Genomic DNA, 27,379 nt, shown 5'->3' on the forward strand with positions numbered 1-27,379 from the left:
GAGTCAGACCTGACTTAGCAACTGAACAACAACGAACAGTACTCAGTGTGCTGCTGGCTGAAGCCACAGATGTGCAGCCTGCAAGTAGCAGGATCCACTGTGGGCCTTGGGCATCCACGGGTTCTGGTATCCACAGCAGGTCCTGGCCCCAGTCACCCGCTGATACAGAGGGGCATACTGTATAAGCCAGAGGCAGGACAGGGGAAATGGGGGCACGTTTCCCTATGGAAGAGCACAAGGCGAGGGAAGGTCACATCTACGTAGGTGGCAGGAAGAGGCAATCCTCTCACTGCCAAGGGGGTGGGGAAAATGGTTACCAGTGGAGAAGTCCCAAGGACTGAGTCAGAGTACCGTCAAGTGTCTTCAAGCCCCCTCCTTTCACAAGGAGCTATGAGCAGAGGTGCCTGGGAAGGGTCGTGGCCAGGGCCCGTGGATAAGGAGGCCTGGGATGAAGGCGCTGGGACTAGGAAGGCAGACGCTTGGAAGAGCGGACTCTCACTCCCTCCAGACTCCACATCCAGGCTGGTTCTGGGAGGGCAGCTCCCCCGACAAGGCCCACCAGGTAAAACCCGTGTAACTGCAGTGCCAGAGCCAAGAGATCACATGTGGGATTCCAGATTCCTGCAAAGTCTGGAAAGGAGGAGCCTTCAAGTGCCACGGCTTATCCAGAACACTCTCTCGAGGCCATAAAGAAAGAGTTCTTACATGATCGATAAGGAGCCATCTCCAAATGAAAGAAGCAAAGTTCATAACAAGATGTAACAAATCCGTACCCATATGTACAATATAGTTGGTGTTTTTTAAAACAAGACTATTTTTTCAAAAGAATATACATAAAGATGTAGGTATATACAAATGTATGTGCCAACATATATTCAGAACACACAAGAAGCGAGTAACAGTTGTTGCCTTTGGCCAAGGTAGAAGGCTGAGAGAGAGAGAGGAGACAGAAAGGAGAAAACGAAACCCTAATGGGTGCAGCCAGCATGCAGAATATGTGGAGGTTCCTCAAAAAACTAGAGTTGCCAAATGATCCAGAAATCCCACTCCTGGGCGTATATCCAGACAAAACTCGAATTCAGAAAGATACACACACCCCTATTCACAATAGCCAAATCATGGAAACAACCTCAATGTCTACCAACAAGTGAATGATAAAAAAGATGTACTACATAAATATATATATATATATATATATATATATATATAGAGAGAGAGAGAGAGAGAGAGAGAGAGAGAGAGAGGAATACTATGCACCCATAAAAAGAATGAAATCACGCCGTCTGCAGCAACATGAATGAAACTAGAGTTTATATTAAGGGAAGTCAGAAAGAGAAAAAGAATACCATGTGATATCACTTGTACATGGAATCTAAAATATGACACAGATGAACTTACCTATGAAACACAATCAGGGACACAACCGCCAGGGACACACTGGCAGCTGCCAAGGGGGAGGGGAGGGGAGGGAGGGGTGGATTGGGAGTTTAGGGTTGGCAGATGCATGCTAGTGTGTACTGGATGGATAATCAGCAAGAGCCTACTGTTAGCACAGGGAACTATATTCAATATCCTGTGATCAACCATAATGGAAAAAATATTAAGAATGGACACCTTCCCCGGCGTCCAGACTCTCGTTCTTGAACCTCATCCGTCAGTGCCTTCCAAGCACAGGGTTTAATACGACTGTCACAGCTCCCAGCCTGGTCTAGAACACTCTTCAGACTCTCAAGTGAGAGGTGCTGTGTGATTATGAAGTATTATGGCTGCGATTTCTGTGCCCCGATGTTAGTAAATCCTAAGTAGCACACCGTCCTGTGATAATTTCTCTGCCGGTGAGAAATCTTCACCTTATCTTCTCATCTCCCAAGTGCTAAGCTGATAGATGTTTATTCTGGAGGTATGCTTAGAACAGTTTGACAACAGGCAAAAAAAAAAACAACAAAACACCAAGATTTACTCAACAGCATGTTAGAAGGACAATTATTTTTATGTTGGAGATAAAAATTTGTAGTAAATGATATAAATTCTATTTTTCTCCCCAGATATAGGGCAGAAGTTTTTGTTTACTTTTAAGGTACTTAGTATTCTTTTTTTTCCCTACACCATGCAGTATGTGGGATTTAGATCCCTGATCAGGGATATCCCCTGCCTTGGGAGTGTGGAGTCCTAACCACTGGACCACCAGGGTTTCCCTTAGAATTCTTAGAATTCCCATTTCAACACTGGACAACCAGTGTAAATATCGTATGTTTTCCATTGGAACCTCTCCAATATGAGGAAGGAAAAATACATTCTGCGAGGAATCTCTCTGTAAATAAAAATACAGAAATGTTTCTTCACAGATCTATTTTAAGACTATATTCCTGGGTGCAGTGGTTAAGAATCCGTCTGCTAATGCAGGAGACCCAGGTTCAATCCCTGGTCAGGGAAGATCCCACATGCCGTGCAGCAACGAAGCCCACGAGCCACAACTGCTGAAGCCTGCATGCCTAGAGCCCACGCTCCACAACGAGAGGAGCCAGCGCAATGAGAGGCCTCCACCCCACAGCTAGAGAGTAGCCCCCACTTGCTACAGCTCAAGCAGAAGCAGTGAAGACCCAGAGAAGCCAAAAATAAAATGCCACATGGCTGAAACACACATTTTCTGCAGAGACTATATTCCTGCATGAGAGAGAGTAATCCTCAAAGAATCAAAGTAAACAGAGGGATGAAGAACCTTCAGAAAGAAATCCTATCGTGTCCTTTTCACTGTGACACCGAGTTCTGGTTTACAAACGACCGGAGCATCTTTGAGCTGGTGGCCCAGTTTGATGCCCTCATTTTCACAGGTGGCGGCCAAGCTCAGATGACTCACCCAAGGGTCACAGAACAGGTCACAGACTCAGAACGCAGACCCACAACTTCACATCGGTATCCCCCAGCCCCACAGCCTCTGCCATGAACTCATTATCTACAAAGGCAGGTTTTTTTCTCTGTGAAACGACATATGGGACAAAGTGTTAATATATCAATACAGCAAAGCTATAAAAATCCAAACTTCCTGTCACTGCCTTTAGTACCAACTGTAAGCTGGGAATAACATGCACAAGAAGGTACCTGAGGGACTTCTCTGGTGGTCCAGCATCTAAGACTCCCAATGCAGGGGTCCTGGGTTCAATTCTTGGCCAGAGAACTAAGATCCCAAATGCTGCAACTAAGACTGGGTACAGCCAAATAAACAAGTAAAAATATTTTAAAAGGCAGGGCGGGGAGAGAGTATCTGAGCCTGAGCAAAGCTAGGTGCCAAGAGCACTGTGTCACCCCAGTCACATCAGATTCTGTGCAACCATATGGACAGTAGTCCACCAGGCTCCTCCGCATGGGATTCTCCAGGCGAGAATACTGCAGTGGGTTGCCACACCTTCCTCCAGGGGATCTTCCTGACCCAGGGATTGAACCCATGCCTCCTATGTCTCCTGCGCTGGCAGGCGGGTTCTTTACCACTGGCAAGGAGCACTATTGCTGCCCTACTCACTATGTAGAAATGCAGGTACAATTCTGAGGCTGGAGTGGTGACAAGGAACCCGTATGGATGACTCTAAGCACCTGGCTGAGAGATGGGGCCAGGGTGGAGCGTCCGTGGGCTCAAATCTGGGCCCAGCTGCTCTCGGCAGGAGCTGAGCACACAGCTCAGTCCCCGAGGCCTCATGTCCTCACCAGTACCGCGGGGGTGAAACCCACTTGACAGGGCAAGGACCCAGGACATACATGTCAGCTTCTGATAGGTGGGAGCGCCCTCCAAGAAGGGATGGATGTACGTACTGAAACCCAGGGCCCACATGAGGAATCAAGACAGAGGAAGAGCACCCTAAGCACCCCAGGCTGGGCCTTGCCACTGCCCAAGGCTTCAATAAACCACACGCAGAATCTCCAACAGAGCCGGTCCCATCAGCCATGCTACCCTCAAAGCCTCGCTCACCTCTCGGCACAGGCAACCCCCAGGGCAAGACAACTTTCCCCCCATGCCTAACAAACTCCACCTGGCCCAGAGCTATCCCAGGGAGCCCACCCTTGAGGTCAGGAGAGCTGGGTTTCCAATGCCAGGCCTGCCAAGTTGAAAAACAAACCCAAGAGCTTAGAGTCCATGTGGACAACTCTTTGTACTAAATCACCGTCACACAGTGAAAAATGGAAGAAGAGCGTTCAAGTGCTGCAACCAAACAGAACCTAAGTTCACGGGGATCTGGACTGGGTTCAACAGTGCTGCTCAAAATGTTAAGTTCAGGGACTTCTCTGGTGCTCCAGGGGTCAAGACTCCATGTTTCCAAAGCAGGGGGCGTAGAGTCAATCCCTGGTCAGGGGATAAGATTTCACACGCCACAGGGCAACTAAGCCCAAAAGCCAGACTATTACAGGGAGAAAGTCCACACACCGTAACAAAGACCCAGCACAGCCAAAATAGAAAAGAAAGTAAGCCACAGACTGCGGTTAAAAGGAAACAGGAACTCTGTGGTACCATGTAGTATCCTTTGATTTTTAACTGGGAAAAAAAAAAAAACCCCAAAAGCTGCTTCTCTCCTGGTTTCCTTTGTAGCCTCTCAGGAAACTTGTGAATTGTCTTCTATCCCTTTAGTTTTTAAAAACTTTTTTCTACTCTCCTGACTGTGGCCTGTTCACAGCCATTTGCAAACTGCTTGCCCCAGTAGAAAAAGGAATCAAAATCCTTTGGAGCTTTGATTTTTCAATCCGTAATATGAAAGAGAGATTGCTCAGTCTCTACTGTCAAAGTGGAAGCAAACGATGTCACACATTTAAAATGAACTAGAGGGACTTCCCTGATGATCCAGAAGTTAAGAATCCGCCTTCCGACATGGGGTGCGGGTTTGATCCCTGGTTCAGGAACTGAGATCCCACATGCCACGGTGCAACTACTGAGCCCACGCGCTCCAGAGCCCGAGTGCCACAACCAGCAAGGCCTTGCCAGGCAACAAGAGAAGCCCCTGCACCAAAGACACCCAGCACAGCCAAAGTTAAAAACACGTAAATAAAAACAACACGAACCAGACAAAACTTGGATCAAAGCAATGGAAAATGATCCTGGTTCTTGCAGGGAGGCAGCTAAGGAAGGTGAGTAGTTAAGGGAATCTTGTAATTTACATGCAGGTCTGTCGTGACCAAGCACCCCGTGAGGGTGGGAGATAGGCGTGCCCGCAGCTTCTCTGCTCAAAGAATGAAATGACAGGGTTTAAATGACGAAGGAGCCCTGTCTTATACTGAACCGCTACTATGAGCCACTAGGGGAAAAAACATCCTTCACAAAAGAGTCAGACTGTAAAGCACAAGTTCCAAGGATGGTCTGAAAGTCAAAGGGCGAATTTGGCTAACTTCCCTCTTTGTCAATATCCAAAATACATTATTATCTCACCAGCCGGAGGCACTCATAGGAAGACTCCTTGTATTAAATTGCCACCTGGGGTAAAAACATGCACAAGTCTTTTGTTGGAGCCCAGTGACAGAAAAAATAATCAGCCTCTGCTTCCTTCTGCAACACTTCAAAGATATCTGATCCATGCATTTTCTGTGTGCCAGAGAGTCAGAGACAGACAGAGGGTCCCTCCCGACCCATATCATTTTTCTCAGCAACAATCTAATGATCTAGGGTAACTTTTCCAGGGGTACTGGTGACATGCAGAGCCCAGAGGGTGCAGGTCCGTGTGGAGGGGGGCAGCCCACACTGGCGTCACCTTATGGTGAATTCTTATTGCCATTCAGTTCAGTTGCTCAGTTGTGCCAAACTCTTTGCGACACCATGAACCACAGCACACCAGGGCTTCCTGTCCATCACCAACTCCAGGAGTCCACCCAAACCCATGTCCATTGAGTCCGTGATGCCATCCAACCATCTCATCCTCTGTCATCCCCTTCTCCTCCTGCCCTCAATCTTTCCCAGCATCAAGGTCTTTTCAAATGAGTCAACTCTTCGTATGAGGTGGCCAAAGTATTGGAGTTTCAGCCTCAACATCAGTCCTTCCAATGAACACCCAGGACTGATCTCCTTTAGGAAGAACTGGTTGGATCTCCTTGCAGTTCAAGGGACTCTCAAGAGTCTTTTCCAACAGCACAGTTCAAAAGCATCAATTCTTCTGCACTCAGCTTTCTTTATAGTCCAGCTCTCACATCCATACATGACCACTGGAAAAGCCACAGCCTTGACTAGACAGACCTTTATTAACAAAGTAATGTCTCTGCTTTTTAATATGATTAAATTAATAATTTTCATACTAGTTTAACCAACCACCTAGACTATCCTGGCCCTGGACAAGAACCAGAGCTGATACATCATTCCACACTCACATCAGAGGCAAGCGGCTGGACCCACGGTCAGTGCAATAACTGAGCCTGATCTGACTGGTGACAGTCAAGTTCTGTGAGCTTCCCAGAAATGGGCTCCAGGACCTTAGCACAGACAAGCATAGGAAAACTTCAGTGGGAGTATGGCAGTCTAGGGTGCTTATGACAGTTCATTTTATGTGTCAACTCAGCTGGGCCACAGCGCCCAGATATTTGGGCAAACACACTCTGGATTTTTCTGTGAGGGACTTGGATGAGATAAACATTTAAGCTGGTTGACTCTGAGCAGAGCAGACTGCCCTCCACAATGTGGGTGGGTCTCATCCAATCAGTTGATGGCCTGAAGAGCACTAAAGACTGATCCTTCCCGATCAAGAGGAGATTCTGCCGGTAGACAGCCTTCAGACTTGAGCCGTGGCCCTGGCTCTACCATGGGTCTCCGATTTGCCAGCCCACCCTGCAGATTTTGGACTTGCCAGTGTCCACACTCACAAGAACCACTTCTTTAAAATAAACCTCCTTCCTTCCTCTGCACCCCCATCATCACCCACACCCTGCTGCTGCTGCTGCTGCTAAGTCACTTCAGTCGTATCCAACTCTGTGTGACCCCATAGATGGCAGCCCACCAGGCTCCCCCGTCCCTCGGATTCTCCAGGCAAGAATATTGGCGTGGGTTGCCATTTCCTTCTCCAATGCATGAAAGTGAAAAGTGAAAGGGAAGTCACTCAGTTGTGTCCAACTCTTTGCGACCCCATGGAGTGCAGCCTACCAGGCTCCTCCACCCATGGGATTTTCCAGGCATGAGTACTGCAGTGGGGTGCCATCAGCTTCTCTGCACCCACACCCTACTGGCTGTGTTTCCCTGGAGAACTCTAATACAATGGCAACCTCTGGGAGTCCACCAGCTTGTGCTTTAGCTGCTTACACTCTGCTGACGGCAGTTTGTTTCTCCACTAACTACTACTTCTCCACCACTTGGCATCTCTGGGCTTCCCATTTGCTCTCTAAAGGGGCATCTGATCTCTGTTCCCACTGAAGACCACCTGGAAGTCCCATGGCCAGGCTAGAGAACAAGGCAGTGACAGCTGGTCTAACAGCTTTGTTCAGAATGGTAGAATCTCATGGAATGAAACTCAATAGGCTGGTCATCATTCATCACGCAAACCACCTCCTGTTTTTATTTAATCACTAGTGACAAGGGTGGGGGCTGCTCAGAGAAATCCATATATGACTCATACAGGTACGGAATCCTAGTGTCTCCTGTGTAGACTGGCTGATGAATCAGGAATCCCACATTTTGCACAACTACCAGCTTAGGAAGTGACACCTGGGTCGGAATCAACCACTCATTACCTGTGTGACCTCTTGTGATGGCCTTTTTAGTGTCTCAACTTGGCAGTGAGTCAACTGCTCATCTAAATGTTTCTGTGAGGTCTTCTGTAAGGGTGATGACAGTTCACAATCAGGTGACTTGAGGTGAGAGAGATTACCTAGATAATCTGGGTGGGGCTGCTTCCACTGAGAGGCCTTAAGGGCAGAGCTGAGGCTTCTCTGAAAAAACAGTTTTGTGAGTAGAGAGCTACTTGGGCCAATGCCTGAGAACCAGGCCCACAACTGCACATAAGCCAATTCTTTGCAAAGATCCCTTCACATGTATTTTCCAGTGGATCTGTTTCCCTGGTGGAACCCTGGCTAGTGAATACCTCTTCTCTTTGCCTTAACCTCTCAATGCCTCAGTTTTTCATCTATAAAACAGACAACAATATCTACAGGGCTGACCTGAGGGTCACACAGGTGAAGCTGAGCACAGTACGTGGCCCAGAGTAAGTCTACAATGAGTATGAAATATTGTTCATGTAACAGTCACTATGTTATTAATGAATCCATGCCTTTGGGGAAGAAGTTTATACACAAGTGGGGAGACTTTTAAAGACCATTATAACATAAAGACATATTTGCTAAAAGTATAGGTAGATAAAAACTGCACCAGGAACTAAGGAAAGAAAGACCTATGCATGTCTGGGGCATAGCAGAAAGCAGCCCATGGTAAAAACAGCTCCACTGCTTCCGTTTGTAACCATAACTCTCCTCAAAATATGCAACAACAGGGCAGGAAACTCCTTTCTCACCAAAAGCTTTTAACCAAGTGTGCAGAGGAGTGTTACCCAAGAGCTATGATTCCCTTTTAAAAATCAGTCACTCCAATTTTTACTGACCACCTACTATGTGCCAGGTATTGTGCTCAGGGTTGAGGAATAAGAGGTTAAAACAGTAAACCTCCAGGTACTTCCCTGGTGGTCCAGTGAATAAGACTCCATGCTCCCAACACAGGGTTCAGGGTTCAATCCCTGGCTGGGGAACTAGACCCTGCAGGCCACAACTAAGCTCACGTGCCATAAATGGGAAAACACAACAAAGTCAAAATAAGTTATAAAAAAGAAAAGAACACAACCATTAAAAACTCATCATCATGTTAAGAACTTTAACTGGGGAAAACACACTTTAAAAGAAAAAACACTCTAGATGGATAAAAGGAGTCAGACAATAAATAAGTAAATAAGTCAGTGGCTAATTTCTCAAGAAAATTAGAAATATCAAGGAAAGATTTCACGCAAATATGGGCACAATAAAGAACAGAAACGGTGTGGACCTTAACAGAAGCAGAAGATATTAAGAAGAGGTGGCAAGAATACACAGAAGAATACAAAAAGATCTTCATGACCCAGATAACCAGGATGGTATGATCACTACCTAGAGCCAGACATCCTGGAATGTGAAGTCAAGTGGGCCTTAGGAAGCATCACTACAAATACAGCTAGTGAAGGTGATGGAATTCAAGTTGAACTATTTCAAATCCTGAAAGATGAAGCTGTGAAAGTGCTGCACTCAATATGCCAGCAAATTTGGAGAAGTTGGCAATGGCCACAGGACTGGGAAAAGGTCAGTTTTCATTCCAATCCCAAAGAAAGGCAATGCCAATGAATGCTCAAACTACCACACAATTGCACTCATCCCACATGCTAGCATGGAGAAGGCAATGGCACCCCACTCCAGTACTCTTGCCTGGAAAATTCCATGGATAGAGAAGCCTGGTAGGCTGCACTCCATGGGGTCGCAAAGAGTCAGACACAACTGAGCGACTTCACTTTCCCTTTCCACTTTCATGCATTAGAGAAGGAAATGGCAACCCACTCCAGTGTTCTTGCCTGGAGAATCCCAGGGATGGGGGAGCCTGGTGGGCTGCCGCCTATGGGGTCGCACAGAGTTGGACACGACTGAAGCGACTTAGCAGCAGCAGCAGCACACGCTTGCAAAGTAATGCTCAAAATTCTCCAAGCCAGACTTCAACAGTACATGAACCAAGAACTTCCAGATGTTCAAGCTGGATTTAGAAAAGGCAGAGGAATCAGAGATCAAATTGTCAACATCTGCTGGATCATATAAAAAGCAAGACAATTCCAGAAAAACATCTACTTCTGCTTTATTGATTACACCAAAGCCATTGACTGAGTAGATCACAACAAACTGTGGAAAATTCTTCAAAAGATGGGAATACCAGACCACCTGACCTGCCTCCCGAGAAATCTCTAGGCAGGTCAGGAAGCAACAGCTAGAACCAGACATGGAACAACAGACTGGTTCCAAATCAGGAAAGGAGTACATCAAGGCTGTATATTGTCACCCTGCTTATTTAACTTATATGCAGAGTACAACACGCTAAACGCCAGACTGGATGAAGCACAAGCTGGAATCAAGATTGCTGGGAGAAACATCAATAACCTCAGACACGCAGATGACACCACCCTTATGGCAAAAGTGAAGAGGAACTAAAGAGCCTCTTGATGAAAGTGAAAGAGGAGAGTGAAAAAGTTGGCTTAAAGCTCGACATTCAGAAAACTAAGATCATGGCAATCAGTCCCACCACTTCATGGCAAATAGATGGGAAACAACGTAAACAGTGACAGATTTTATTTTCTTGGGCTCCAAAATCACTGCAGGTGGTGACTGCAGCCATGAAATTCAAAGACATTTGCTCCTTGGAAGAGAAGCTATGACCAAGCTAGACAGCATGCTAAAAAGCAGAGACATTACGTTCCTGACAAAAGTCTGTCTAGTCAAAGCTATAGTTTTTCCAGTAGTCATGTATGGATGTGAGAGTTGGACTATAAGGAAATTTACAGTCCAAAGAATTGATGCTTTTGAACTGTGGTGTTGGAGAAGACTCTTGAGAGTCCCTTGGACTGCAAGGAGATCCAACTAGTCCATCCTAAATGAAATCAGTCCTAGGTGTCCACTGGAAGGACTGATGCTAAAACTGAAACTCCAATCCTTTGGCCACCTGATGCGGAGAACTAAACCATTGGGAAAAAGCCTGATGCTGGGAAAGATTGAAGGCAGGAGGAGAAGGGGATGATGGAGGACGAGATGGTTGGATGGTATCACCGACTTGACGGACATGAGATTGAGCAAGCTCCGGGAGTTGGTAATGGACAGGGAAGCCTGGTGTGCTGCAGTCCATGGGGTCACAAAAGAGTCGGACACGACTGAGCGACTGAACCGAATAGAATAGTGAAGGAAAGGTAAAGCCTGGCAAGAGAATCAACTGAGGGTAAAGAAGGAACTCTGGGAGAAGTTGGGATAGAAGCGGGAAGAGAGGGATTAGAATTGTAACCAGCAAGACCAGAGCCCATCTTTCAGTCGAGTGCAGGATACCGAAGTGAAGCGAAGTCGCTCAGTCGTGTCCGACTCTTGGCAACCCCCTGGCCTGTAGCCCACCAGGATACCTAAGGTGAAGAACAAAACTGTGTACGCCGGAGCTTGCTGGGGGTCCAGGTGGTTAGTCCTGCCCTCAGCCTCCTCCTCCAACTCCTCCCCAACCCCCACCACCCTCTTTCCAGCTGTCCCCAGTAGCGCCCTGAGTGGGCAGAGATTCCTGCCCTCAGGGGAGCAGCCTGAGAGACAGCTAGTCAAGGGGATGGGACCTCACTTCTTTGCTTTTGTCATTATTCACCCGAAACACTGCTAGTGCCCAAATCTCTCAAACTGGTTTCTTAGAGGATCTCCGAGGGGTTCCATGGACCACAGCAATGTTAGTTTCACACTGCACAGATACAGCAGCTGATAAAGAGAGGCTGCAGTGGTGGTCATAAATACTCACGATTCCAAGGCAACGTGCTTTGTAATAAACATCCATGCCACTTTCTCTAGTAAATCTGCACTAATAAAGCACTGTTTTTATGTAGTGGGGATCTATACTATTTTTCTTGAAAACAATATTCTGCTACTTTAAAAATATTTGAGGATCACTGCTATTAAGGAAGTCCATGTTACCACTTTTTGAAAACTGAAGTCTGGGGCTGAGTTACTTTGAGAGGTTGCAAATCACCACTCCAACACATACAAGAGTTATTGGCCATCACTGATTCAAAAAGTACACAGGAGAATTAATTTGGGCCTTAACAAAAAAATAATCATCCTATTCATACAAAGGAAAAATGCACTTAGAACTCTAAATGTGGTTTCCCTGGTGATGCGATGGGCTGTGTTCAATGCTGCCAGTACTGAGTGCTACCGTAACAATGACTGACTAATAACATACTTCAAGGTGCTGACAGCTCCTGCTTCCAGAGCAGAGGCTGTACATCAATCAAGGTTTCTAAGCAGGCATTCACTAACTGTGTACACCTGAATCAAACCAAACCATCCTGAAGAGAGAATATTGAGTCAGCACTGTTGCCAAAATCTTGGCTCCTTGTCCATTGATCCCAAATAGAAATAGAGTCTGGAGGAAACAGAAAGAATAGCTTTATCCTTCTTGCTAGATAAAGAGGAAACACAGCAGGCCAGCACCTCAACAGCTGTGCTCACTTCTCTCAGGAATTTCTGTAGCTGTTTAGTCGCTCAGTCGTGTCTGACTCTTCGCAACCCCATGGACTGTAGCCCACCAGGCTCCTCCGTCCATGGGATTCTCCAGGCAACAGTACTGGAGTGGAGTGCCATGCCCTCCTCCAGGGGGTCTTCCCAATCCAGCGATCAAACCCATGACTCCTGCTTTGCAGGTGGATTCTTAACCACTGAGCCCCCAGGGAAGCCCTCTCTCAGGAATAGGGAGAGGGTTTATGCCCTCATAAAGGTCTTCCATTTTTTTCCTTTTTGCAAAGTTTCAAAACGGCCATCCCTGGCCTCAGGCAACTCAGTAAACGGGTCAGGTGTCCCCAAAGTTACGGGCCCCTGAACTTTATTTAAAACATAGACTGCTACAAAAGAGTATAGGGGGAGAAGAATGCCAGATGCAGAGGATAACTCAGATGAAGTCAGAGAGCAATTAACTTTGTTTAGCTTTATGAAGAACAAGTCTAGCTACAAGTGTTTGTCAGCAGTAACAGCTGAAGAATAACCAAGACTGTTTAACTCTTGCAGACCTGTTTGGCTGGTATGTGCCAGAGGCTGTTTATTCATTTTTGTTTTTGCTGCAAAAGTACCATTTGTAAAGATGGCACTTCATTAAAGCATCTTTCCTTTTATGTTTTAAGTAAACATGGTGCAATTACATGAAGAAACATATGTATGTGTGTATATACATATATATATATATATATGAGTTCACACCGTTGGAACCACATAAACACACTTTGCTCCACACATTATATTCTGTGAAAGGTTTATTAATATTTAAGGCCACATTAAAGGACACAACTTCAATACAGTTTATCTACCCATTAAACACCAGGGCAGCACAACGCCTTTTCATAAAAAGGGTATGTGGCTGGAAGCAAGCTATTTAACAATCAAAAAAAGTGTAAGAGAAGGATAATTTCTATCGGTCAATAAATTATCACTGAAGGCTTAATTAAATCTAAACTTACGCCTCACATACATCCACTACAATTTCATAGCATGACTTTTTCGCCCACCAAGCTACAGAATCCAGAGTCTATCTATTGAATTAGGTGTATTTAAGTCTCAAATGTCACCAAAAAAAAAATTATTTGGTCAAAATCACCAAAACCAGGCTCTACAAAGCTTATTCTGTTGCTCAAACATTTGTTATGTCTGGGCCAATTACCATATTTGGACTTAAAAGAAAAATTTTAGTAGGGATTCTCTTTAGAGAATGTTCTTAACTCTAGTCAAGGAAGAAAATAAAACCTGCTGGAGATCACAGACAGCCTACACATACACACAGTTCTGCGCAGAGACACAAACACACACATGCTCTCGTGTGCAGACATTCGGATCATTTCCTCAGTAGCCACTCCTGGGAAACAGCAATGAGGAATCAGGAAAGGGGGAAACCTCTGGCTTTCCTACTTCTTGTTCTTCAATTCACGTATGCAGGTCTGTATACACACACAGAGCACACATGTATGAACAGCTATGAGGGGCTTTCCTGGTGGTCCAGCAGTTAAGAATCCGCCTGCCAAGGGGACATGGGTTCAATCCCCGGGCCCGGAAGATCCTACAGGCCATGGAGGAACTAAGTCCATGGGTTGCAGCCACTGAAGGCCTCCCCCCTGGAGCCCGTGCTCCACAAGGGAAGCCCCCACAATGAGAAGCCCGCGACCCACAGCTCAAAAGTAGCCCCCGCAGCAACAAAGACCCAGTGCAGCCAGAAACGTAGTTAGAACAGGCATGGGAGATGCGCTTTCCCAGAAAGCATCCAGCACCCAGGCATTTTATAGAAATCACCCTGCACCTGTACCAACCGAACTCGTGTCCCTTTAAGTAAATGTGAACCACCTTAAAACCCGTTACAAAGTCACTAAAAGTATAAAAGTTAGAATCAAGTGAAGACCACACAGGTCACTCATAAAGTGCTTACACAGCGAGAGGCCCAAATGCGTTTTTGAGAACATATTAGAGTCTGTTTAACAGACTCCAGCGGCACATCCGGAGGCTCACCCTCTCGCTGCTCTTCCCTCAGTCGCACGGTTCCCCAGGTACAGTCCCCGACAGTGCCCTCAGTCAGAGGAGCCCAGGTACAGCCCCCGCAGTACCCCTGCAGAGTCAGAGGAGCCCAGTACAGCCCCCGCAGTGCCCTCAGAGTCAGAGGAGACCAGGTACAGCCCCCGCAGTGCCCTCAGAGTCAGAGGAGCCCAGGTACAGCCCCCGCAGTGCCCTCAGAGTCAGAGGAGCCCAGGTACAGCCCCCGCAGTGCCCTCAGAGTCAGAGGAGCCCAGTACAGCCCCCGCAGTGCCCTCAGAGTCAGAGGAGCCCAGTACAGCCCCCGCAGTGCCCTCAGAGTCAGAGGAGCCCAGGTACAGCCCCCGCAGTGCCCTCAGAGTCAGAGGAGCCCAGTACAGCCCCCGCAGTGCCCTCAGAGTCAGAGGAGCCCAGTACAGCCCCCGCAGTGCCCTCAGAGTCAGAGGAGCCCAGGTACAGCCCCCGCGGTGCCCTCAGAGTCAGAGGAGACCAGGTACAGCCCCCGCAGTGCCCTCAGAGTCAGAGGAGCCCAGGTACAGCCCCCGCAGTGCCCTCAGAGTCAGAGGAGCCCAGTACAGCCCCCGCAGTGCCCTCAGAGTCAGAGGAGCCCAGTACAGCCCCCGCAGTGCCCTCAGAGTCAGAGGAGCCCAGTACAGCCCCCACAGTGCCTCTGCAGTCAGAGGAGCCCAGTACAGCCCCCGCAGTGCCCTCAGAGTCAGAGGAGCCCAGGTACAGCCCCCGCGGTGCCCTCAGAGTCAGAGGAGACCAGGTACAGCCCCCGCAGTGCCCTCAGAGTCAGAGGAGCCCAGGTACAGCCCCCGCAGTGCCCTCAGAGTCAGAGGAGCCCAGTACAGCCCCCGCAGTGCCCTCAGAGTCAGAGGAGCCCAGGTACAGCCCCCGCAGTGCCCTCAGAGTCAGAGGAGCCCAGGTACAGCCCCCGCAGTACCCCTGCAGAGTCAGAGAGACCATGTCAACACCTGACTCAACCCTCGACCAAGCACCAACCACCTGGTACGGTGACCCAAGCAACCCCTGATGCCTAGGCAATTCCATTTCTAAAGCCTTCTGTTAGAAAATGGGTCCTTAAATCAATGTGTCCAACCGACACACCCACCAATTTCTGCTAGGGCTAGAAGATGCAAAGATGAATAAGACATGGCTTTCAGCATAAAAATCCAATGCCTGGCACATAAATGAAATGAAAACGAAATGAAGTCGCTCAGTCGTGTCCGACTCTTTGCGACCCCGTGGACTGTAGCCTGCCAGGCTCCTCCATCCATGGGATTTTCCAAGCATGAGTACTGGAGTGGGCTTCCATTTCCTTCTCCGACATAAGAGATGCCCAGTCAATACCTGAAGAATGGGTGGAGGCATGACTGAATAAGCAAGCTCACAGTTCCTGGCGGCTCAGTGGTTAAGGTTTGATGCTTCCAGTGCGGAGGCACAGGTTCAATCCATGGTCAGGGAACTAAGGTCCCACGTGCCACGGGGAGCAGCCAAAAAAAAAAAAAAAAAGATGAACCTAGGGGCCATGTTTGCACATTAGTCTCTATCCTGATTGTCTCATTCTACATACACACGTCCAAGTGGAATGATACTTCTGTGACTTTTATCTTAAATTGCTATATAGCAATTCAGAGTGTTAACTGTATCACTGTTTATTCAGTCATCCCCAGAATGCTTTGTGTTGAATCTATCACTTCACTAGTATCAACAGCTTAACCCAAATTAACTTTCCTCTTCTACCCCCAATTCAATGAGTTATTTCCTCAGAATACAGTTCCCAGCAGGGAATTTATGGGTCAATGGCAATGAACAGCTTCTTTGTGCTTAGTTGTTCTTATTTATCACCAAACTGTAGCAAAAAAAAAAAAAAATGCAATACTACCAGTATTTCTTACCACCATAACCTATAATTATTTCGAGTAATCTCACAGACAAAATAAACTGGATTTCCATCTGCTGAACTGCTGAGGAGGATATCCCTGTTCTTCACAATGATGTCATGTCTCGAACTTTCTTTTTTTTTTCTTTTCTTTTTTTTTCTTTTTTTTTTTCTTTTTGTCTCGAATTTTCTATCTTCATCTCTTCTCACCACTTCCAGAGAGAACTTTGTGTACTGACCTTTGGGATCTCAATATTTTGGATGATAACTGTTTAATCTTTTACACTGTCCCTTTATTTTTACCCATGCGGTGGCATTCCATTTAATATTTATTCTGTTACTTGTGGCTGGGCTATTTTTCTTTTGTTCTTTAGTTATTCCGGCACATATGTCTTGTGGACGATGATTTTCTGGCTTGCTTCAGTGGCTATAAGTTTATCTTCCTGGTACAGCTGGGTTAAAAATGCTATTCCATTTTCTTCTAGTTATTTTATGAATAAATACAGTGGAATCCAAAAGCCGAGGCACCTTTATACTTTGAGATTAATAGACTTTTAAAACTGCAGAACTTTCTGGTCAGAGTGAAATGTTCTCAGTTCCCAAGGTGGACTGGCCCATATCATGAAAGGACAGGTATCACAAGACAGTTACCCATCTCCAATCAGGAGGAAAGCTAGGCATGAAATCTGAGAATCAAAACTTTCACCTCCTTCTTAGGTGTCTGACACCCAGCAATCCTCAATTGCCAGTGTTTTATACACATGTCTCAAAAGCTGGCTCAGAATGAATTTTCGGCAAGAAAGGTCATCACAAATGTAAAAGCAATCATCTGAAGAAGATTCCTGGTTGTCGCCCAGAAGTACAACAACCAAATCAAAACAGCTATGGAGCACGTCACCTAATTATCTCCCGCATAATGAAACTCCCTAGTAAATTTCAATAATTTCCCTCCATTGAAAAAGCAGCATATATATATATATATATATATAGTCATTTACAAAGTTGAGATCATACTTTAGAATTTTTACATATCTTGGACACAACTGAGTGACCAACACATATTTAACTCATATATGAAAAAAGTAGTAAATTCACCTGAAACTAATACAACATTGTAAATCAATCATCAGTTCAGTTCAGTTCAGTTCAGTCACTCAGTCGTGTCTGACTCTTTGCAACTCCATAAATCGCAGCACGCCAGGCCTCCCTGTCCATCACCATCTCCCGGAGTTCACTCAGACTCACATCCCTCGAGTCAGTGATGCCATCCAGCCATCTCATCCTCTGTTGTCCCCTTCTCCTCCTGCCCCCAATCCCTCCCAGCATCAGAGTCTTTTCCAATCAGTCAACTCTTCGCATGAGGTGGCCAAAGTACTGGAGCTTCAGCCTCAACATCATTCCTTCCAAAGAAATCCCAGGGCTGATCTCCTTTAGAATGGACTGGTTGGATCTCCTTGCAGTCCAAGGGACTCTCAAGAGTCTTCTCCAACAACACAGTTCAAAAGCATCAATTCTTCAGCGCTCAGCCTTCTTCACAGTCCAACTCTCACATCCATACATGACCACAGGAAAAACCATAGCCTTGACGAGACGGACCTTAGTCGGCAAAGTAATGTCTCTGCTTTTGAATATACTATCTAGGTTGGTCATAACTTTTCTTCCAAGAAGTAAGCGTCTTTTAATTTCATGGCTGCAGTCACCATCTGCAGTGATTTTGGAGCCCCCAAAAATAAAGTCTGACACTGTTTACTTCAATTTAAAAAATAAAATAAAAGCTAAGAAAAGAAAATGGGTATGGCTGACTATGGAATCTCACAAAATAAAGGGTTTAAAAAAAGGAGTAAATTCATTGAAAGATTAACAGTGCTTATGTGAAGGGAGGTAGGATTATGAGTTATTCTGATCTTTAGATTTCTTTTGCATTATTTACTTCATACGATTAAATATTTCTATACACACATATCAAAAGCACATACTTTTATCCTTTTAAAGGCTTGAATTTCTAAAAATGGATGTAGAGAAGATTTTGGCATTATACTGAAGCAAACGCTACTAGTAATTAAGCCAAACACCCTAACTTTTATTTCGGCTACTACTCACTAAACACAAGCACCTCTCTTTTTTCATATGTACCAGGACTCCTATCAATAAGTCTATCCGAGATTCATTACTGCACATTTAAAAGAATTCTCGAGAGACCACAAACTTGCTTTTTCTTTTCTTCTTAGGGTTCAAGTCTCTAAATTACTTGCAAAAAACAGCTTCAATGAGGTTTACATAAAAGCAACATGATGGTATTGTGGTTACACTGTTTTCTTTTTAAGTCCTTACCCACTGGATAAATATTGAAACATTTATTGGCAGTAATAAAATATTTAAAATTCCCTTAAAATACTCGAGCCAAAAAAAGTGTTGAGGGAATGAGATCAAACAAGAACAAAAGAGGATTGAAATTATTTAAATTGGGTGGTGGGGACCATTATTCTATTCTGCTTCGTGTACATTCAAGGTTTTCCCTAATAGCTTTTTGAAAATGTGCTATAAGTGAAAAGCCATATACACAAGTGCAGCAAATGATTCCTTATTTCATCCAAGGTAGCAAAGTTAAGCTCAGAGATACTTTTTTTTCCCCCCACATCAGGGTGACTGTTTCAAAGGGTGCATCTGACTCTGTACCTTCTCCTTATCAGGCAATAAAAAGTAAATGCATGTGTAAATCTATCCAAAAATGTCTTTCATATGCACCTACAAACTTGAGTCAGAAGATTTCAGATTTTCTGTTCTGGGCCAGAATTAGAACAAGATAGCCAGCTGACACAGCACTCCTTGGCTTATGACACTTGAAAACTAAAGCGAGAGGCATGCTAATTCAGACAGCGGCCAGACGTGTTCTGGGAGCCCCATTCTCCTGCTTGACACAGTGAGGACTCAGCTGCTTCTCAAAAACGACCAGCTGGTCTCCACATGAGATAGCTGCAGGGCAAAGGGCCTCAGTACTCAACCCAAGTTAGACAGGCGAGACCACAGGGCTTCCCTGCTGGTCCAGTAGCTAAGACTCTGTGCTCCCAACGCAGGGGCCCAGGGTTCAATCCCTAGTCAGAGAACTAGACACTGCATGCCGAAACTAAAGAAGATCCCACACTCCAAAACTGGGATCCGGAGCAGCCAAATAAATGAATGGAAAATTTAAAAAGAGAAAGAAAACCAAGACCACGATCATTTACTCCATACAGTCGGTTCTCGGTAATAGTTGCAGAAGGTGGCATGGCCACTAAAGATCTGGGCGCCCCAGACTGACGACTTCCCAGCCAATCAAAAGTAAAACAGAACATAACCGCCAAGAGACTCTCAGCAGAAGGGCTCTCATGCACATTATCTATCACATGTGATCCCTTGAGAGGCTGGGAAGGCCTGTGCCATTTCCATTTCGCAGATGCACGAATGCGGGTTCCAAGCTTTAAGGCAACAAAGCCTTCTGCCTCCAAGGACAGAATTCTTTTCACTGGCTCACACCCCCTTGAAGTGTGCGAGAGGATAAGCACCCCATAAAGTGAAGGAGAAAGGGGGAGATCAGCTTTAGATCCAGTGCTCTCTGAATTTCAAACGCCCTCAATTATTTCCTGATGATCCACTGGATGTTCTTTCTCTTTGCTACGAGCCTGGAGACCTCCCTGGACAGCCCTTCCACCTCCCTCAAGTTTCTATGGGCTTGAGTGCCCTGCTTTCTGAGCTTGGGTAGCAGAGGTCTCCTGACAACTCACTTAACACATGAAACAGAAATAATTATTTTTTTTAAACCAGGAGGAATCATGATGGCTGTGTCTGGGAGGTTTGCTTCTGGTCCTCTCCCCCCATCCATCAAGACGGTACTAAAGAAAAGGGGCTGGGGAGCGACTTCGCAGCCCTCAGCTTCCACAGACAACTCCACCTAAGGGGAGAACGAGGCCTACCTCTCTGACTTCGTGAAGCTGGCCGGAATACTGACTCTTGGCTCTTCGGGCGGCAGCAGGCGACTTGTGATGCGTGATCGTGACGACGCCAGGGGCCCCCGTGCTGAGGTGTCTCTGGCTACAGGGAGACGCAGAATTGGACGTTCCATGGGGGAGCAAAGTGAGACTTCGGCTTCGGGAGCTTGGAGTCGTCTAGAAAAAGCAACAGGTGTCAAAACTCAACAACCGGCCTGCAGAACACAGCCTGGCATTGCCTTCCATTTATGCTGGACCTCTTGGGATTTCCCCTTCATCTTTAAGGGAGATGAGGGCCTGGGGAGTGCACGCTTTCATCTTACACTCACTCAGGCCAGAGAGACCATCCCCATTAACTATGCTTCTGGTCTCACTTCCAGCAGGGTCTCCTGCCCCAAACTATGGCTATGGAGAGCTACTCCAAGGCCTTCAAACACCACAGGCTCTCAGGGGTCTTTAGGAAGTGTTCCTCTTCCTAAAAGCCCCCCCTCCTGTGGTAAAGCCAGCTGAGCGCTCAGTGTTGTGTGAAGCATTCCCTGTCTGTCTCAGCCTCTCTACCCTCCTATTCCACTACACTGAGGCTATGTTTATTATCCAACTAAACCATATGAGATTCTTTCAAACTCATCTTTATACCCCCACGACCTGACATATCATGACTGTTTAATATATTAAGTACTTAATACACGTTTGCTGCATGAGTACTAAGAATGAATTAAGTTATCCACCAACTAATCCCCGTTTGTCTGTGCACTGCTGGAATTTCATCCTACTGTGGCATATCATACAAATAGTAACTGGGTATAAGGACAGCCTCTCAACCTCGTGGCTATAAATTTTTCAATAACGTGTTGGGATAACTGGGCAGCCAACTGAAAACCAGATTTCTCTCTCACATCACAGACCCCAAACAGATCAAAGACTAAGGAAAAAGGAAGAAAGAACACTATAAGGTCATAACAGAAAAACTCAATAAATTTAATGACCTAAAAATTGAAAACTTATACACGGGGAAAAGTGAAAGTCACTCAGTTGTGTCTGATCTTTGTGAACCCCATGGACTATACAGTCCAAGGAATTGTCCAGGCCAGAGTACGGGAGTGGGTAGCCTTTCCCTTCTCCAGGGGATCTTCCCAACCCAGGGATTGAACCTGGGTCTCCCACATTGCAGGCAGATTCTTTACCAGCTGAGGCACCAGGCAAGTTCAACAATACTGGAGTACATAGCCTATCCCTTTTCCAGCAGATCTTCCCAACCCAGGAATCGAACCGGGGTCTCCTGCATTGCAGGCGGATTCTTTACCAGCTGAGCTACCAGGGAAGCCCTCTGCACAGGAAACAAATTTCAAAAACCCACTCCTGCCACCAACAAATTCAGCCGATAAACCAGAAAAAATATTTTCAACTAGCTTCACAGACAAAAGGTTCATCATTCTAATTTGTAAGTAGGAGAATTTCTAGGAATTGATGAGACTGAGCACAGCATTCTAATTGGGCAAGATATGAACAGATAGTTCACCAAAGAAACCATTAATGGCCCTTAAGCCATATGAAAATGTGTTCAACTGTACTCATGATAAATGTAAATTCAAACCACATTTAGATATACCATCTTTCATCATCGGACTGTAAAAACCCAGAAGTATCAGTACGCAGTCTGCCGACAGACCGCGGAGACACAGTGCTGCGGGAGTGTCAAGCGGCAGACACCGAGGGCGACCTGGCAGGCCCTGTCCCGGCTACAAGTGCACTTCCCCATGACCCAGCAGCGTCCTGCTGGGGAACGTCTCCTCCACACACCTGCACCCAGGCCGAACGGCCCCAAAGTCGCATGTTTAATGCAAAGGATCGGAAACCACCTAAGTGTCCCTCCATACGCGATAGGTTAACAAGACACAGCGCCTCTCCATGATGGAACATTACCAGGACGCTAAGAGGATTAGAAGAAAGGCCTCCGTGAACTGGTTTGGGAAAAGAACCCTCTAAGCTACGTAGTTAAGTTTAAAAAGGCAAGGTGCCTAACTGTGCTATAGTATGCAAAGTTCTGTGTTAAAATGTGGAAAATGAGTATTTTTATCATTGTTTAAAACACAAAAATCATCTAGAAGGATACACGCTGAACTCCAAGTGGCTGCTTATTCCACGGAGGAAACGTGAATAACAGAGAGGGAGAGAGATTCTTTCATTTTGAGCCACGTGACCGGATTATAGTGAATGGATTTTCTAAATTCTACATTAAAAAATCTGTATTCTAGATGTTTCTGTAATTTCAGCTCGAGGAAAAAAGGCAGCTCGAGAAAAACTGGCAGATTTGTGCCATTTTTTCTATTTCAATTATCAAATATGTACTGAATGCCTACTGTGCGCCAAGGAAAATATCTGAAATGTGATGTGCAGCAGAAACATAAGATGTACGAGGCCGTTTTTCACCACAGATGCTTACACTGTTACAGGGGATAGAGGAGCAAAGACCAGAGACAGCAAGACAGACAGACACACACACACAGAAAGGAAGTGCATGACAAGATGCTAATTTGGCGATACAACCAGAAAATGCCAACGTGAGGAAAAGCATGATCAAGGTGAACTGACTTCATTTCAGGAGGCTGCACTGAGGGCAAAGCACCTGAAGCCTGAGTAGAATTGGCAGAGACAGAGAGACACGTGCGGTGTACAAAGCAATCCGGACAGGAAGCTCAAAGTCTGCAGCCCTGGCTAACAGTCCCAGGTCTAAAGAAAGAGAGACACATGTACAACAACGGTCACTGCGGCACTATTTACAGTGGCTAGAGCATGACAGCAACCTAGACGTCCATCAAGAGATGACTGGACAGAGAAGATGTGGTACGTAGACAACGGAATATTACCCACAAAAAGGGACAAACTTGAGTCATTTGCAGAGACGTGGATGGACCCAGAGTTTGTCATACAGAATATGAAGTAAGTGAGAAATAGAAAACAAACACACGCTGCTGCTGCTGCTGCCAAGTCGCGTCAGTTGTGTCCGACTCTGTGCGACCCCAGAGACGGCAGCCCACCAGGCTCCCCCGTCCCTGGGATTCTCCAGGCAAGAACACTGGAGAGGGTGGCCATTTCCTTCTCCAATGCATGAAAGTGAAAAGGGAAAGTGAAGTCGCTTAGTCCTGTCTGACTCCTAGCAATGCCATGGACTGCAGCCCACCAGGCTCCTCCGTCCATGGGACTTTCCAGGCAAGAGTGCTGGAGTAGGGTGCCATTGCCTTCTCCGATATTAGTACATATATGGATCTAGAAAAACGGTACAAATGAACCTATTTGCAGGGCAGGAATAGAAACGCAGGCGTAGAGAACAGACTGGTAGACTGTGGGATGGACTGGGACTGACACACACACACACCATGTGTAAAACAGGCAGCTAGTGGGCGGCTGCTGTACCGCAAGGGAGCTCAGCTCAGCGCTCTGTGATGACCTGGAGGGGCGTGGGGTGGGAGGGATGCTCAAGAAGGAAGGGACGTGTGCACACACAGCTGACTCCCTTCACTGTCCACCAGCCACTGACACTGTAAGGCAGCTATGCCTGCCCCTCCTCAAAAGCTGACGCTCCATAATTTTGCACACCTCCAAGAGGCTGGAGAGCTGCATAGGAGCCAGGGTAGAAGTCAGAATTCTGATTAGCATGCAGTACCACGGTAGCTCATGCAGTTCTCTGGATTTGAACATGGACAGAATTAATAAGACAGATAAACTTGGGAAGCAGTGTACTGCTTTCAAGTTACCTTATAAATAGGTAACTGGAGAAATCTGTGGTCTGAGAATTACATATACTTTGATTAAACTGAAATTCAATGGTCATCTACTTTCAACTTCAAACTTTTCCCTTGGAGTGAAGAAGAACAAAGAAGCTATGTCTTTAACACTTTTTTGTTTGTATGTAATATATGTTTGTGTGTGTGTGTGTGTGTGTGTGTGTGATCCCACAAACTGTGTGGTCCTGCACAGCATGTGGGATTTTAGTTCCCTGACCAGGGAGCGAACCTGTGCCCCTGCAATGGAAGCACAGAGTTCTAACCACTGGACCACCAGGGAACGCCCTCTTCAATCTTCAACGACAGCAAATTTGCCTAATCCACTGAAATACATTTCGATTGTTTGGGAGCATTATTCCAACCCAAGAAAAGGCAGATTTTTTTTACTGGGCTTTGAAGCCAGACAGCCAGGTTTCACCCCCACTTCTAATCCCAGCACTACCGGCTTCGAGCCGTGTGACCTCAGGTGAGTTATTCAAGCTTTCTTATTAAGCAACAATTTCCTAATCTTTAAAAAAGGAATCATAATATTGACCCTTAAGAGCCATCACGAAGGTTAAATTAGCTCAGGCACAAAAAACGCTTAGCACGGGGGTTGCCATGCAGGAGTTGTGTGGCCACAGTTCGTTTCTTTCCTTACAGCCCTTAAGACTTGATCGATGGTGGCATTGTCGATTTTTAAAATGTTAAGAAGTTGCTTAGCACAAAATTGTAAGCAGCCATTGACCTGCTCCTTATTTTCTTCAGGATCAAAGTCGTGATGAAGTCCAAGGTGTAATTAAATACTTACTGGAGAATCTATATGGTCAGCAAGACTGTAAGGAGAAGCATACTTTTAGATTCTGAGTAGAATGAGAATCCATCAGAAATCAAAAAGGAAGGCCTCTCTCTGCCTGAAGGACTGTCCCGTAGACAGCAATAAACCAGGAAAGTCACCCGGGAGCCAAAGAATTCTGCTGTGGATGGCTAATCCTATGCTTATTATCTAATGGATGGCTAATCCTATGTTTATTATCTAATGGCTGCCATCTGAATTCACAAGCAGTAAATTTGAGTCAAAAAACCTTTAATTTTCTGTTCACTGTGCGTTTCTCACAGTTTTAACTCATACCCATGCCTCTTCCTGAGGGCAAAAATAAAAAAATGTTACTCAGTTGTGTCCGACTCTTTGCGACCCCATGGACTGCAGCCCACCAGGCTTCTCTGTCCATGAGATTTTCCAGGCAAGGATACTGGAGTGGGTTGCCATTTCCTTCAAACAGGAGCCAAAAAAGAAGTCTCTTGGTAAATCCCATAGGGCATCCGGAACTGGGAGGAAAAGGCAGAAAAAGAAGCAACAACTGCCACCACTACAAAAAGCGGGCCCTTTATGAAAGGCCAGCCTACTGGAACTTGGCTCAATGTCATGCGGCAGCCTGGCTGGGAGGGGAGTTTGGGGGAGAATGGATACATATATATATATGGTTGAGCCCCTTTTTGTCCACCTGAAACTATCACAACATTATGACTTGGCAAAACTCTAATATTAAATTAAAAGGATTTTTTTTTAAGTGGCCTCTCGAAAATGTTCAGGTTGTGTTTGAAAATTACTTAGGGAATTCCCTGGCCACCCAGTGGTTAGGACTCCATGCTTTCACTGCTGAGGACATGGGCTGGATCCCTAGCTGGGGAACTAAGATCCTGTAAACTGCGTGGCACGGCCAAATTTCTTTTAAAAAGAATCACATTTAGGTGTCATACACACCCCTCCCTGCTACTAATTTAAAATAAAATATTTTCAAAGCCTGAGGTACAGCATGTCAGGGTTTTGCTCCACATACTGACTTCAGGGGGGCTGATGAGAAATGCTGAGTATAGCCGTCTGCAGAAAATTCTCAGGCAAGAGTCACCACTTCTCCCTGGGAATATGATTCACCCTAACCTAGGAAGAGTCACCCCATGTGTCCCCTCCCTTAGCCAGTTGCACCAGGTCAGTGGGGTGCCTGCCTGACAAATGGGGGTGAGGCCAAAGAGGGAACAGGTAGCGGAGAAAGCGCGTTCAGACCGTGAACACAGAGATGTTCAGACCGTGTCCAAGACTGCACACGCACTCGGGTTTCGTGACATCTACCAGCCTCCTGGTTTTCCTAGCTCTCTTCCTTGGATCCCTGGGCTCCGAAGCATTGGAGGAAGGGACGCACAGACATTCTCTTTGTGTTTACTGGCCCACACGGGCATGAAGGAGAGATGAGACTGGAAACGGAGAAGCAACACTAGAAAGAGCGCTTCCAGCCAGGAAAACCAGCACTAAGCCAGGCAGGGGAGCTCATAAGAGAATCGGGGACCGCCTGAGGCTTCCCACCATTGCTGCACCATCCACAAGAGCAGCAGGGAAACTGAGTCCCACAGGACGCGGGCAGGGTGGGGGGCGGTCAAGACCGCATTTTCTCAAGGCAGTGGCCTGGGTTCAAATCTGTGCTCTGCCACTCATGAGTTGGGAGGCACGGTAAACTCATGTAGCATTTTACTTTCTAAAATTATATCACCTACCTCATAGCGCTGTTGGAGAGTAACATGGAAAGAAATAGGTGAAGCGTGTCATGCAGAAAGCATGCAATACATGTCACCATTACCATTCATAAAATAATAAAAATGAGGCATTGTGAAAATGAAAGATTAAGTGGTCCCAGAGTCAAATTAAGGATTTAAAGGTTGTTTTTATCAGAGTACTTTGAGCAGACATAGCCTTACCTTAACTTTAACTTAAAAAACAAAAAGGGTAAATTAAGAATAATCATCCTAATTACTGAAAACCAGTTTGCTTCAGAGAAAAAAGTACAAAGCGCATCTACTATGATTGCACGTTTGTGAAAATCCATCTGTTGTTGAACACAAAGTGCCTGTAGACGGCTCCAGTGTGGCATGGGTACTGAAAGCAGAGAATTAGTATAAATAAGTAATGGGCCATTTCCCGTTAGGATTTTGGAATAAACAAACCCCCAAATTGAAAAGATCATCAGCTGGTCCTAAAAATGCCATCAAACGTGCATCAAAAATTTATAACTAGGCTTGCCAGAGATGAAATTAAAAAGCTAAAAAGGAGTAAGGGAGGTGGTTATCTCAAATATACGTCCGTGGCAACTGTTTCTGTAGAAGATTTTTCTGATGGGAAAAACTTCAGAGAGAAAATTATAACAGCCTGCAAATGCCATTTAATTTTGGTGCACATCTTCCTCACGTCCCTGAATTCTTCCACAGCAAAGGGAAAAAAGAGACACTAGATTTCAGTCAAATAGCCCCAGGAAGGCAGAGAAATCAAACTGGCCTGGTTACAATTTTGAAAAATAAATTCAACCAACTCAAATAATTTCATCACATTCTTTCCCTCTTCCTCTTAAAAGGAATGCCATTTCTAAATAGGTGTGTTAGTTGCTCAGTCGTGTCTGACTTTGTGATCCCATGGACTGGTTCCTCTGTCCATGGAATTATCCAGGCAAGAATACCAGAGT

At 45.9% G+C, this 27,379-nt stretch overlaps 1 protein-coding gene across 7 annotated transcripts in view; it reads right to left on the reverse strand.

Annotated features, from left to right (window-relative positions):
* The window catches only part of OSBPL10 (oxysterol binding protein like 10), a 322,317-nt gene that overhangs the window by 153,354 nt on the left and 141,584 nt on the right, over positions 1–27,379 (reverse strand). For all 7 annotated transcript variants that reach the window (XR_011250795.1, XR_011250794.1, XM_069561309.1 and 4 more), the window contains one exon: positions 20,092–20,283. Coding sequence is in view for 5 of the 7 variants with exons in the window: in XM_069561309.1 (XP_069417410.1) it covers positions 20,092–20,283 (192 nt within the window). In the remaining 2 variants the exon portion in view is untranslated. The remainder of the gene's footprint in view (positions 1–20,091; positions 20,284–27,379) is intronic.

This window comes from Ovis canadensis, chromosome 19 (assembly GCF_042477335.2).
Source record: "Ovis canadensis isolate MfBH-ARS-UI-01 breed Bighorn chromosome 19, ARS-UI_OviCan_v2, whole genome shotgun sequence".
In the NCBI taxonomy this organism is placed as follows: domain Eukaryota; kingdom Metazoa; phylum Chordata; class Mammalia; order Artiodactyla; family Bovidae; genus Ovis; species Ovis canadensis.